Source organism: Montipora foliosa, chromosome 10, assembly GCF_036669935.1.
Source record: "Montipora foliosa isolate CH-2021 chromosome 10, ASM3666993v2, whole genome shotgun sequence".
Classification (NCBI taxonomy): Eukaryota; Metazoa; Cnidaria; class Anthozoa; order Scleractinia; family Acroporidae; genus Montipora; species Montipora foliosa.
The window spans coordinates 7791151-7805645 of record NC_090878.1 but is presented as its reverse complement, the minus strand read 5'-3'; the positions used below and the strand labels follow the sequence as shown (position 1 = coordinate 7805645).

The window sequence follows — 14495 nt, the reverse complement described above, 5'->3', positions numbered from 1 at the left end:
CATACTCTGACACAACGAATGCAACCTTTCTATGTAATATAATCGATGAATTTCATTATCGAGTTACGAGAATGCCTACTCTTCGATGTTTTTAACTTCGCTCCTCTGAGCATGGCAAGTCCAGTGTTGCTATATTTCTGACACTTGTACACGATCTCCACCAAATAGACTTTGTCGTTAATCAGAGCATGATCCCTTTGCGTATATATAGTGCTTCGTGTGATTGGTAATCCAGGAAGGTCGTAGTACTCACGTAACCTCCTTTCTTAGGAGCAATCGTTTTTGTTTCGCAGTCAGTCCCCTGAGTGCGCATCGCGAATAACCTGGGCAAATACCATTGAAAGCCTCACCTGGTGTAGGGCCTATATAAAGCCTCCTAGAAATCGAAAGATCACAGGTTCGATTCTGTTTGGAGTCACACAGATTTTTCCCCAGGTTGGCAGAGTCAGCGTCTACGAATACGTCTTTTTTAATGAATTGACACTAATAGCGCGAAGCTAAGTCAATGGGAAGTGATGAAGTAAATGTATGAGTCACCCCCTCGAGGGGTTTTTACACTATTCTTGTTTCGGGAGTACTTAAGTCAGTCCTCCTTGTTGCACAGACATCACATTCATTCCAGACGATTAACCACTGATTTTTTTTCACTTCGTCCTATTGGGCCTTTGCTGCAATGTTTATTTAAAATGTATCCATCTTGTTCTTTATTCCCTTAGGCCTCTGAAAATGACGTGATTAACCCGACAAACTACACTTAGCTTGCTGGTATGGGGTCGAGGATGAAGTGAAGAAAATACTTAGCGATCAAAAACGGAAAACTGGTAACAGATAACACTGTTGACAATTATAAAGTCGGACCAATTAGGATATATTCCGACAAATGTTTTACAATTAGGATAAGTTCAAAACGGAGAGATCCTTTATATCTTAATGAATGATACATGTTTTCGTATATAACCTCTCATATCTAACAAGCAGGAATGAAATAACTGAATTATTTAAAATTCAGTTTTTTGCGTCAATTCTTAGCAATTGAAATTGGGAATCTTCGCTTCCCGATTCACGTTTTCCGCGATTTCCGTTTACACCGCGATTTTGTTTGCAAATCAGAGCGCTGCTAAATCATTCTACACAGTAACCTGCGATTTTTACTTGTTTGTTAACTGTAATCAGAATGAGTCCATAGAAAATTCTCTTTCTAAGAACGGTACTTTAAGTTTCAAGCTGGTACAGTCCACTGTGAGCATTGCCTTGTGCGACCTCAGCTTTCCATCGGAAATTTGTATTTTGAGAGAGCACGAGTGGAGAGACGATCACCACTATATGACAAAAACTTAAGTCCGTCCTGTGTTACAACATTTTGTAACCGAGACTGATAACGGGTGCTAGGAAAAACGAAGTATCGCCCGCTCCAAAACCATTCCCGTTCTCCAAGTGTTCACGGCTAGCACCTTTAATACCCTCCTTTCTTACTCTTTCCTCCATCCGCAAAAGCCTCAGTGTATTTTTTCTTCAGACGTGGATGCCTTGGACAGCTGGTAGGACACCGTTACACAACGCCATTCTGGGGGGTCACGGTCAAATCAATCAAACAGCTACACTTTGAGTCTGGAGCCAAACATCTCTCTCTCGGAGCAAGCCCTTCACAGCGCGGTCCGATCGGTGGTGGGGACGAGAATCTTATTGAGTAAGTTTAATCAGATTTGGGTAGTATGAACACAGTCTTAATTCTAAAGAGCAACTATGAATAAAAAATCACTTTCCTTTTTTCTTCAGATTTTAAAGTGCTACTATGATCAAAAAATTACTTTTTTTTTTTCTCCAGATTTTGAAAGTGTGTTTGCTTAACACGTGACTGGCAAAATTTTGAGCTTTGATTTTTTCCAAAGGATTTTGACTTGCGTGTCTGTTTAGGATTTCACGCTCCGCCATTACTCACGTCCAAAACTGACCGATTGGACCTCAGAGGGTTGGATCTAGGGAACGTGACGTCATTTACTCACTACCTTAAAATTTCAGGAGTTGTCCAGGCTTACCGAGCAAAAGTGTTTACTCGAAGAAAAGTTGTCTCGGCTAGGAGAGTGACCCTATCTTTGAAAGAGGGTGACTCTGCCAGGCGGGTTACCCTTCTAGCCGAGCCAACTTTGTGTTTCTCATAGAAACGGTTAGCCACGTTTTATAAGAAAATGTAGGGAAAGTTGGCTTGCCCAGGGTAGCTCGGGTAAGTGGGTGATCCTTCCACTAGGGACAGTTTTCCACCAGATATATTGGACCTTAGTGTTCGTTTTAAAAACACCGATTTGGAATCCAAAGAAAAATAAGAATTGATTTTTTGGTCATAGTACCACTTAAAAACCCACTAGGTAGTTATACAACACCTATGAGCGCGAGTGCATGTCGCTTCTGACAGGTAGTTTAAAAATCCCCCGGCAAAATTGAACAAGACGTAAGTGCAATTTGATAACTTTCAAGACATCAAGAGTGATCATGAGTGCCGACGAAATTTCCACGACTTTTTATTACATACCTACCCCATAAATCACTCCATCACTGTTTCCATAGCAACTTCCGTATTGAAACTCTAGCACTTATTTATGCATTCGCCATTGACCAATCACAAACGCGATATTCTTTGGAGTATCTAATAAAGAGATTTAGCATCGCGTCTTCGGCAAACAGCCATCGTCAGGTTGAAATTTTCATTTCGTCAAAAATCAAAGAAACTTGTTTGATTTTAGTTGATTCCTTGTCTGTTAGCTACATACTATACCGAACAACTTTTAAAAGGAGGGAATTAGTTTGGTATGAGACTTACGGACTGGGCATTTTGTATTAAAATTTACAGAATGGTAATTAAGGTTAACCTCTGAACTGGTTGAAACTTGGGTGAAATCTACTTGAATTGCTAGAGCTGGTCAATGACATGAGTACTGTGCTTCTATCGTAAAAGAGGTGGTTATTGGTCATCATGGTGGTAACCAGCATATGGTACATAAAATAGCGCGTAACCAGTTAACCTTATCGCCCTGTGAAGATCAGAAGAAAGCGGTTGAAACGCTGGCATCTATACTGTGAGAAAAACGGGTTATACGTTTTATGTTTATTGTAGCTTTGTTGTCTGTTGTTTTCGTAAATCATTATCGTTTTTCACCACTAACAAATTTCTGTCGTTGTGGATTCAACCAACTTCTGGTTTTGCTGTGAGAAAGACACATAAGGAATTGTGCTGATCAGCTATGAATTTGGACTATTGACTTTTGCAGGCTTTTCTGAGTGGAGGCAAATGTGACCTACATCTAACGGCAAAGCGTTCTCAGACTGCTCTTCATATTGCTGCAGAATTGGACAATGCATCGATTTGTAAAATACTCGTGAGTATGTGGGGCTATAAAAATCCAAAATTACTTTGTCCAATAAGAACAGACGATGACGACCTAAGAAACCAATCAGATCTAAGCGCGGGAAATCAGTGCTCAAGCTTTTACCACATCCAGTGTCAGCTCCTTTTTCCTTATTCATTTGTCGAGGATATATTAGCACTGTGAGCTTTTGGAAGACATCTGCTTCCCGGAGTGACGTGACAGAAATCAAACATGTTTAGTTTCGCTATGTTGTTTTGACCCTTGAGACAGTATTTGGAAAATCCACTTGAATTCTAACATCTGATTAAAAAAGGCGGAAGGACTAAAACTCCCCACGTAGTCTCGTAAAGCGAATTTTTGGCCTAAAAAGCGCCAGGGATTTTGAACATTAGGGAGCCTAAGCACGAGACTACTTCAACAAAAAAAAATAATAATCACAGGAGATAACCATTACAGTCAAGTCAGTTTAAAGTATTTGCAAAGAAAGTGTTTGTACCCGAAATAAATAAGTTTTTGAATCGCATATTTTTGTTTTCAAATTTCGCGGGCGCCGCCATCTTGAATAAATGTGACATGTTACGGTTGCCCTATTGTCATTGGGAAAAAGTTCTTTGTGTCAGAACAATAGGGCAACCGTAACACGTCATAATTATTCAAGATGGCGGCGCTCACGAAATTTGAAAGTGAAAATAAGCGATTTTAAAATTCACTTTTCTTGATATAAACACTGCTTGTTTGTAAACATAATTTCCTTCGGTTTAAACTTATTCTGTAGTAAGAGTGGAAGTTCCCTTTAAGCCACGGAAAAGGACCGGAAGGAAATATTTCGCATGCCTGGAAAGTAGGCTGTACCAGATTTTTAAAGTGATAGTCTGTAATAGAGAAAAGCTACTTTGCAATACACATGTGGTAGTGTGAAGACAAGTAAAAAGAAAAACAGCCCCTTTCAGTTTCCGCCGTCGCTCAACACAAACGTGTTGTTCTGAAGTTCCACATTATAATGTGATCTATTATATAGATAGGAGTGTTTTACTAGACCACCACTCATGAAATTCATACGTATAATCTGGAGAATACAATCCAATACATAATTAATTGATCGCTCCCCATTGGGGCTTTTCAGGGCCAATGAAACACAGTTAAGGAAACGACAGAACACAACAACAACTTTTATGAATCCCAACTGGCCGGAGGCAAACCAGTTGGCTATTTACAAATGCAGCTGGGAAGGTGAACCAGGCCGGATCAAATTCAACGAGTGGTCAGAGCGGATCTTGAACCTGGGATCTCCGGATCTCAAGGCAAGCCAACCTCGTTTCCAGGCGTTAAGATGAGAGACCCTGGGAACGAGGTTGAAGGCAAGCGCCCTAACCACTGGGCACCGTGCAGCTTTGAAAACTGTTCAAATTGCAGCATGGCTCATTAAGAGTGATCTTTTCATTAGATTGAAGCTGGGGCCCAACAGGACTTTTACGATGACGAGAAAATGACACCGCTGACACGAGCAGTTGAAAAAGGAGCCTGCAATGTCGCCATGTTTTTCTTGGAAGATGGTCAGTATTTTTTATGTAGTATGCCATAGTCTTTTGGTATTTCCTTCTGTTTTTCGATGTAAGTGCGCATGTTCATCAGCCTGTTAGGCTACAAGTTATATTCTATTCTTCTTTCCAGAAGAAAAGTCGCTCTATCTGCCTGCTTTCATTTTCCAGTAATGTCCCTCCTATTGTTTGGTATTATATAAGCAGTTCCCATTCTTTTTAAGTTTAAGTCTTTTTTTTTTTTTTTTGTTTTTTTTTTTTTTTTTTTACACAGCTAAAAAGAAAGACATGATGAAGAACGTTCTAAATGACGTGGATTCCGACGGCAGTACCTTACTTCACTTGGCAGTGGACAGCGGAAGCTCTGAAGTAAACATTGCGCAATCATTTACATGCATGACGGGTCATTTAAAGTTCATGCGAATAATTTCAATTTATTTTTCCCTTTCTGTTACAGATGGTTCAACTCTGTCTTCACTATGGGGCTATCATTAGACAACCTAAGGTACTTGACTAGTGTATTGTAAGTGAATGAACACTAATTTTCAGATCATAATTAATTAATGTCGAGGGTGACAAATCACTTCAAAGACTCGGGATTTTGAAGACGAGCACAGTGAAGTGTTATGCTTATCGTGTCCGCAAAGCAAAGTCAAGCAGATCAAATTTTGAGGGGAGTCCCAGTGGCTTTGCAGACACGGTCTGTGATTGGAGAACGAAACAATAGATGATAAAGGGGAAACAATGTACTTACTGTGACCCTGATAACAGAAGAAGCTACGGGTCATAGGGACCAATGAAAATAGCAGTCTGGAATAACTAGCTACCGCGGTTTGAATCTTTTCCATTAGGAAAATGACAAAGTTACACCGTTTCATATGGCATGTGGTGCAGGGGCTTTGCAGATCGTCAAACTCTTTGCTTCAAAAGACCACGAAATTTGTCGTGTTACTCTGGTTTGCGCTCAAGGCTGGACTCCGCTTCACCTGGCTGCAATGAATAATCATGCGGATGTGGTGAAATATCTTTTGGAAAAGGTAAAGTGTAATCTTATCAAGCGGTTTCATGACCTCTGTGATGCCAGTGCAATGTTCTACCAACTGAGCTACTTGTACGAAGCCACTCGGTTGGGAGCAGGTCAATTTGTTGAGCTTATGTGTTCCAGTGAAAGGATTGTTAAATGAAAGAAATAGATATTTGAAGTGCTGGTTAAAATAAGATCACGTATGAGGACCACTTCTATCTTTGGTCTATACCATGCTCTTCAAATATACCGTGATTTTTTCAGTTCTTTTTGTAACAACACTTTTTTATTAACTTCCCTCTCCAGAACAAATTAAATCAAATGAAATGAATTTGGGTTCTTGGTAGGTGAGGAAAAGGGTTACACCAGGAAAAAAACATTTGAGAAGTAAGAGAAAATCAACAAACGTAAAACAAACATGGCTTGAAGCCAGGCTCCAGCGATGTCGGAGAGTTTTTACCACTGAGTTAGCCTGGCGAACTCTGCCCTTGGATAGTGTACTAAGCTTTACTCTTAGTTAATTCTATTCAATGATCAAACTTCGTGACAACAAGAGACATCATTGAAAGCGAGTCCTCTGGAATTGTTCAGAAGGAAACTGATGAATCATACACCCTTTTCACGATATTCTCAGGGCGCCTCGGTGGACCCCCGTGACAAACAGGGCCGCACCCCTCTCTTCCTAGCAGCTGAACGCGGTGGAACGGAAGCTGTGAAAATTTTGATCAACAATGGTGCTAATATGAGGGCGAAAGATGTGGATTTGCGATCTTGTGTCAGAGTTGCTGTTGGTAATGCAGCCACAATGGAAGTGTTACTACAGGTTAGAATGATAGCCTAAGAAGGCTACACAATGACTACTAGATTTTCGGTCTGGGCATGCGGACTTAAGAAAAACGTGATATTTAAACGCAGTGCTCATCCGTACAACGAACATGATGTAGTTGTAATCGTTGTCCAATCTAAAGATCGCTATTAATCGACGGAAGACGTTGTGAAATCTTCGGAAATCATCTAGGTCAAGTTTATAAAGATCATCAGTAATGACCGAAAAAAGAAGTGCAATGACCATGTTTTGAAAAAGTGGGCATGACGTCTTTCAAAACATTTAAGAAAACCTCGGGGTCTATCTTGTCAAGAGAACCCCTCAGAAAATTGTTCTGTTGTTCAATCGAAATTTTGGAACCAGTAGAGGAAAGTATTTAACTTCGCGATTCCTTTAAATGACCTTCTATGCTTTATGATATTTCCTCTCCTTCCCGATACCTTCCGATGTCTTCGTGTGCTCGCAGGAAATAAGGCAACGATATTTTGCCGTATCAGGGGTATCAGTTCTATCGATGGCACTATGGTCATTTTGATATTCGTATTTTGTTCGAGAAAAACTTAGCTGTAAATCAAATCTCTACAGAAACGCGCGGCCATTCCTCTTATTACCGACAAGGATATTACAGGATTCGCCCCAGTCCACTATGCTGCTAAGCACGGAAATCTGGAGGTGAGTTCAGTAGTTAATAGCTGTCGTTTATCACAGCAGACAGAGCAGAGGCCCGGTAAAACATTCTTGAAAACTATATTAAGACGCAGCCAAATTCTACTGACTTTCTCCACTTTCTCTCCACGCCTCTTCCTTTTTATAGTCATTCAAAAAAGTAGGTAACTGATTGTCCATTGTCTCACCTGAAAGAGTAACTAACTATCGACTGTCCTCCTCCCCGACGAGGTAAACAACTACAGTAGGCAATGATAATCTCAGTTGAATTAAGGCCTGGGCCCAGATCTATTTTAGGAAAGTGAGTGAGGGGTGGTCTAACTATTGATTCATTTTACGTAACACGAAAGAACTTTGGGACATCGTTAGCAGCAATAAGATGTGAAACCTTAACTGCCATATATTTTTAGTGCAGAAATCTTGTCAGCTAAACGGCAACACTTTTTATCATTTTCTGGTGGCTGGATTTACCTTCATGTTGTTAACACTATTGGGTACATCATTTCTGTGCTTGGACATTTCAAGATTATTTTCAATAAATGTCCGAAGAAAGAAATCACTTCTATAAGAAAAAGAACACATAAAGCGGTGAGAAACATGGTGAAGAAATGCATTTTATGAAATCAAACTTTAGATTTCATAAAATGCATTACTTAACAATGTTTATCGTGGCTTCTTGTGTCCTTTTTTTCATAAAACGTCGATGGCCGAAGGACAAGAGTCTATAAAAAAATCACTTTCCATAGGGGACTGGGCAATAGCACAAAATGCCGTGTATTTTCCAAAACTAAAGACATATTTAACAAAGGCCAAGCACAGTTCGTTTTCGTTTCCCATTTTGTCTGATGTAATAGTCGCGAAGTGAAATAAACTATAGCATAAACTGTTGCCGTTTTTTATTTTGAGTTTTGTGGCCGTAACAAGTCACGTGACCTCATTTGCAAACGTCATCCACATCAATATGAAAACGTTTGTGACGTTCTTAGTCTGCGAGAGTCTTAAGTTGTTATTACTAAACCTTTAGAAGTTAGACACCCCCCCCCCCCCTCCCTTACTCTTTTGCGCAATAACGTGGGGTCAGGATGGGGCCCATGCCTTAATCCAAAAATCACGGAAACCTCTCGAAGCGCCATGTTGAGGAAAAATATATATACTGAGGGCTACATGAGCAAAAGTGAAGGGGGTGGGGTTGGTCTAACCGTAAGCTGCGATCCCACCCGGGGAGAGTAGTAATATGGCCTCGTGATTGCTTCAAATTAAATATGTAATATACAGAAATTTGGTCAATCTTCACATGGGTGTAAAATTGAAATTTAAGTGTTGTTTACGTTTTCGTATAAAGCTGTATAAAGGAGCCAGTTTACATCAACTTTACACTTGCCTAAAACGGGCGTATAAAGGAACTTTAAAGCAACTTTCAGCAACTTTACACTGGTTAAAGGGAAACGTAAGGTTTTATTCCTTCTCTTTAAGGAAGTTAACGCTAATATTGAAGTGGCTTAAACTTGTCATTTGGCGCAGTGAATTAATTAACTAGCTCTACGACTATACAACAACAATTTTTTGTGTTACCTTAACTTTGCAATGATTTGTCGTGTTACTCCTCGAACGGCGCCAATTTGAATAAACCTTGATGAACAATATGGTGGCTAATATAACTTTGTGTCATTAAATCCAACAGAACATCTTGCTTTTTATGAAGCGGAACAAAGCCACTACTGTTGTGACTTCAGACTCTTTGGACACTGCGCTTCACGGTGCAGCAAAGTAAGTGAGAATTTGGACAGAATAGTAGGGTTTCAAAAATTACCCCTCAATTCTTTGATTGCACTCACCTGATAAGACGGCCATGTTGGCGCCAAAACAATAGAAAAAATGTAGCTTAAGATTTGCATAATAATAAAGTCAAATTCCCAAAGGACTTTTTTTTGCTATTGTTCTTTCCACTAACAAGGCCACAATGACATCACGTGCAATCAATAGATGGTTTTCACTCACGTGACTTGGCGGCCATATTGGTGTACAAAACAATGCAAAATGTATGCATGGAATATAAAAAACTATTACGTCTATTGTGCTTGTACACCAACATGGCTGCTGTGACGTCACGTGAAAACGATCTATATGCAAAACGTTACTTTATTTTTATTATTTTTTTTGCCAAGTTTCTCATGGGAATACGGAAATCTCTAAGGTCCTCTAGACTAAAAGAATTTTTAAGGACTTTCCAAAGTTCCCCTTGAGGACGGTGCTTACTTTTGTTATTGCGCATACCTTCTGCGCATCTCGAGACACTCGGGCTTCCTATGGGTGGTGTTTACTAATACAGGGATGTTTTTGCGTGGTTTAAAACTATGCGAAGAAAGTAGCAGTTAGCAAGTGCTCTTGGTATCCAAAACGAAAATTGGAGGTAATCATGCATTTTTCAGAGATAATTAATTATAAGCTTCAATTTGGAAAAGAACGACACACATTTCTTTTTTATAGGCTTTTTACAAATAGTGTTGATTAATTATCTTTGAGAAATGAGTGCTTACCTCCAATTTTCTTCTTGGATTTCAATAACACTTGTTAAGATCTGCTTTTCTCGAATAATTATTCATAAAACGCGCAAAAATACCTTTGAATTAGTAGGCACCGTGGATCGTGCCTATTGCACTGGTTTTAATCTACCCAAATTCAAAGTGCGCTCCGTCGTTCACGTGATTTTGGTATTATCATTGAACTGGTCTTGCACAGAGATGAAAAGTGAAACAGCTAAATTCAGCTAAAGCCAGCTAAACAAATACTAAATTAAGAATAGAGAGGATAACAATCTAAAAAAGGAATATATAGAAAAAAACTATTATGGAAAATAAATGCTATAAATTCCTAATATTACATACAATAATTTGACATCTGATGGTTCGGAATGAGATTCCATGCTAAGGCAGCCCTGTGTTTAAATGTCGACCTGCCAACCTCTGTTCGGAGTCTTGGTTTTTCTAAATTTAGGGAATTCCTTACGTATGCAACAATTGGCGTTTACTTTAGACATAAAGTTGTTCAATGTGTCTGTGTTTGTACCATGATAAGATGGGTATGTCAGAATAAGAAGTCTCTTGGCATAATATGAGGAATCAGATGATGTGGTCCCAAGTAGTTTGAAGACTATCCCTTCTGCTCTCAAATGAATACGTTCGGTGTACTCCAAGAGTGGCGGGGAACAGGAGCCCCAAATAACAATATTATACACAACACTAGCTAGGATAACATCTGGTTGTGGTGCTGCGCTTGGGGATCATACACGGACCGTAAAGCGACTGCCATTTTTGACGGTCGATGCCATTCTTAGTAACCAAGGTTTTTTATTCGGTTAGCTTTCAATGAATTGTCAGGGTTAGCTTTATTTAAATACTTTAAAATTGCGATATTTGGAGTGGTTATCTCGGTAGTGTATTGGTAAGTACGTTTGATCTTCAGCCATGAAACCGAGTTCGATATCGTTCTCCCAACTTTCTGTGTAATTTTTTTTTCTACGATTCTTTTCTAAGTTTTTTCAAAATTATAAGTGACATACGCTGCTAATCTAGTCCTAGATTAAGCATTTTTTCCTCATTTGCAAACGACAAACTTAACACTGAAAAATTTTTAAGGGCCTACTGACGTATTTTTTGGGGTGCGTTGCTAAGGATGTAATAGTTAACTAATTTGAGAGAATTAGACATTATTTTGGTCAGTTTCCGACTTTTGTAAACCAATGAGCCTAAATATGACGTCATCATGCCACACCCATGGTCACGTGACCAATAAAAGAAAACTCTAAATTTGTCTACGTGCTACACAATTTGGGTGTTTAATCAGTGGTTTCATAATTTGTATTCGTTTTTGCATCCAGCCAAGCATGGTTTTCTTTTTATGTTGAAAAATGTTCTTTTTAGAGAAATAAACGATACTGAAATACCCATAAAATTTTCAAAAAAGATGATTTGAAAAAATCAATGCTTACCTACGTTCTGTATTTGGAGGTGAAACGTGCCATATGAAAAAAAAATAATTCAATTTAAAGACCACCGCAAATTTAGGTTTTTTTCTCAAACCGGAAGTCAGTTCGTTTACGCATACGCAGTTGATCTGAGACCGAGCGTGAGGAAGGGCGAGGAAAAAACTTCGATGCAAACAACATTTCGTGCGGTGATTTTTGCTTGTGAATGGTTTTCTGGTCAGCTCACTTTATAATGACGTCAGTCACCGGAAGTAACATTTCACTTCCCTAGCAACGCGCGAAAAATCCGTCAGTGGGCCCTTAAGGTGTCGTCCAAATAACAACGACCGTTTACGAAACGGAAATTTGGCCCACCAGGCCATACGTAATTTACCTCAACGAGAGATGATTCATCATCACCATCATTATCATATGTTTGTCTACCTTCTCCGAGAATTTACTCTCCCAATCACGATACACCACAGAGGAACTCCATGCTCCTTCCTCTTTCTAGTCTTCTAGGTATATACATTGAGCAAGAGCCGATATAACCTAGATTTGATAATTTAGTATTGAACTATATCTCGGCTGTCCAGACCATCCTTTTTCAGGTAAAGTGAGAATTAACTTTTTCAGCTTGTATTTATGCCGATCAGATCAAGCCAGTCGATCCAACGTACACCGGTGGGGTTATGGTCCACGCTTGCTTGCTTAATAAATACTCCTTCTAGCCTCCGGGTCATGAGCAACTGATTTTGCACAACACAGGTATTTGCCTATGGAGTATTTTGTGATTGATTTTTTCGCCCTGCAGATATGGTTGGTTGGATATAGTAGATGCGTTGCTATCCGGTCGCAACGTTCGCTCCATTAACGTGCAGAACAGTCAAGGAAAAACAGCTTTGCACTTTGCTTGTGCAGAAGGCCATGATAGAGTGGTAGAACAACTTCTCAAACTTGGTGCAACTGCGGGGAGGTAAGGTTACACATTGGATTTCCTGTGTTTTGTGTACCATAAATGATCACGTAAACAAACGAACAGTGCATTTATTGCATTTTGGAACTCAAAGGGGGAGGTGGGGGGAGGTGGGGGGAGGGGAATTGGATAGAAGCCTTGATTTAGAAAGAGGCGTTTATTTTTACATAAGGCACCTTTTTTACGCGTTTAAAACGACGGTTGATCTGAAGGCGCGAATCACAGAAAGACAATGACCTATATACGGTGGACAATAAACCACAGTGGGAAGTCTTTGAAGGCCTGTCACACTGCATTACAACACATGGAACAGTTTCTCTTCAACCTCGTTCCCAGTGTCTCTCTTCTCTGTCTCCTTTGAGACAGAGAGGAGAGACCCTGGGAACAAGGTTGGTTTCTCTCATGTTTCAGAGAAATTTCTCACAAATGCCCCTTGTACAGAGGGTCAGTGGTTATTAGATACGGACGTTTACTACAAAACGCCGATTTCACCGGCGAATCTTTTTGATATTAAGTAGGCATTAATTAGATCAATTCAACTAGCTAGGTACCCTAACCCCAACAAATATTATACATGTACACGTTCTTTATTTCTTTGGTTTGCATTATCAGCGATCATAACAACAGAACAGCTCTCCACGTGGCTGCCATGAGAGGCTCCAAGCGATGTGTGGAATGCATTCTGAAACATCATCCTCAGAGTATTAACCTCTTGGATAAAAACCAGGTAACTTCTCAACTCCTCACGTTTGCAGAATAATTTGTGAGCAATGTTTGTTTAAACAACTTCAGACTTCCGCTCTAGTCGAAATGAGTTTGTTCTTAGCTTGAGAGAAAACCATCACACGACAAAGAAACGCGGCATATTTGAATATCAGGATTTTGGTTTAAAATACTGCAGAAAAAAACGCATTCAAGACGAGGACCTTCTCTGCTCTGAGTCTTCTTGTAACATAACAGAAGTCCACGACTCACACATCTCTTTTATGAGTTCTTTTGTGTTGAGATCATCGCCACCTATTGAGGCCTTAGCCAATCATTGTACAATGTTTTCAATACGTCACATAAATTAACTTTAGTCGCATGAGTTAACTTTTGAATGGACCAATTTTGATGTCCGAAACAAAAGGCATTATCTCGAGGCTCTGGGGAATAAACTCATACAAATCCTCATATTTATTCCCCAGAGCCGGGAGATGATGCCTTTTGTTTCGGACTGAATTTTAATGTATCGAAATTGGTCTATTGACGGTCTGAGAAAACGATCAATCAAACTAGGACCACTACCAGTAGTTGTTCACAGGATATTGGGAAGAAATACGCGTACGCCGTTGCCTGGTGGCATTACTGCTGTGCAGTCGTGTTAAAAAAAAACTTCTACGCCTACCAAAGAATAACTTTAAACCGGAGAAAAAAATGTTTGCAAACTTTTTTTTTTGAGAATATTTCAAAAAAGTGTTTGTTTTCGCTATTTTCCCTTCAAACTTCCCGGGAGCCGCCATCTTGAATAATTGTGACGTTACAAAGAACTCTTATTTTGTAACGGAATAAGCGTAAATCGTCACAATTTTTGAAGATGGTGGCACCTGAGAAATATATCAATTAAAAAAGGGATTCTGAAATTCATTTATTTCGGAATCAGGCCTCTTTTTTATTGTCAACTGTATTGTCTGTGATTTAAAGTCTCGCCCGGTGTGAAGGGAAACTTCACTCTTCCTGCTAATGAACTCCGTTTTTTGGATTGCGGGATGTGTTTGTTCTATAAGGATCAGCGCACGTGCGTCCCGTTCTGTATTGAGTACGAAAAGCATTTGATTTACGAATTTGCGTTCCATTTATCAACAATTTTCCCTTTTCTCACGAACTGTTACAAGGGGTCAGTAATTGAAGTAGGGGAACTTTCAAATCAAATTTTTCTTTTTCAGTTAGAGATGTATTTTACTTTCGTTTACAGAACACTGCACTTCATTTAGCCGCCATAGGAGGTCACCCTGATGTGGTGACTCGTCTGCTTTCATCTGACAAACAAGAGATACTCATGAACAAAAAGAACCAAAATGTACTGGACGTCGCCATGGAAGCCGAACAGAAAAAAGTGCTGCTTGCTATTGTAAGCCACAAAAGGTGAGAAAGAGATAA

General features: G+C 39.6%; 1 protein-coding gene across 1 annotated transcript in view; it reads left to right on the top strand.

The window, feature by feature from the left end:
* Nucleotides 1-5187: 5187 nt before the first annotated feature.
* Nucleotides 5188-14495, top strand: part of LOC137973147 (transient receptor potential cation channel subfamily A member 1-like) — a 28682-nt gene continuing 19374 nt past the window's right edge. Inside the window, exons 1-9 of the mRNA XM_068819902.1 lie at nt 5188-5269; nt 5358-5405; nt 5752-5937; nt 6559-6747; nt 7336-7422; nt 9098-9183; nt 12195-12356; nt 12969-13083; nt 14311-14480. Of these exons, the coding sequence (XP_068676003.1) occupies nt 5189-5269; nt 5358-5405; nt 5752-5937; nt 6559-6747; nt 7336-7422; nt 9098-9183; nt 12195-12356; nt 12969-13083; nt 14311-14480 (1124 nt within the window). The 5' untranslated portion in view covers nt 5188. The remainder of the gene's footprint in view (nt 5270-5357; nt 5406-5751; nt 5938-6558; nt 6748-7335; nt 7423-9097; nt 9184-12194; nt 12357-12968; nt 13084-14310; nt 14481-14495) is intronic.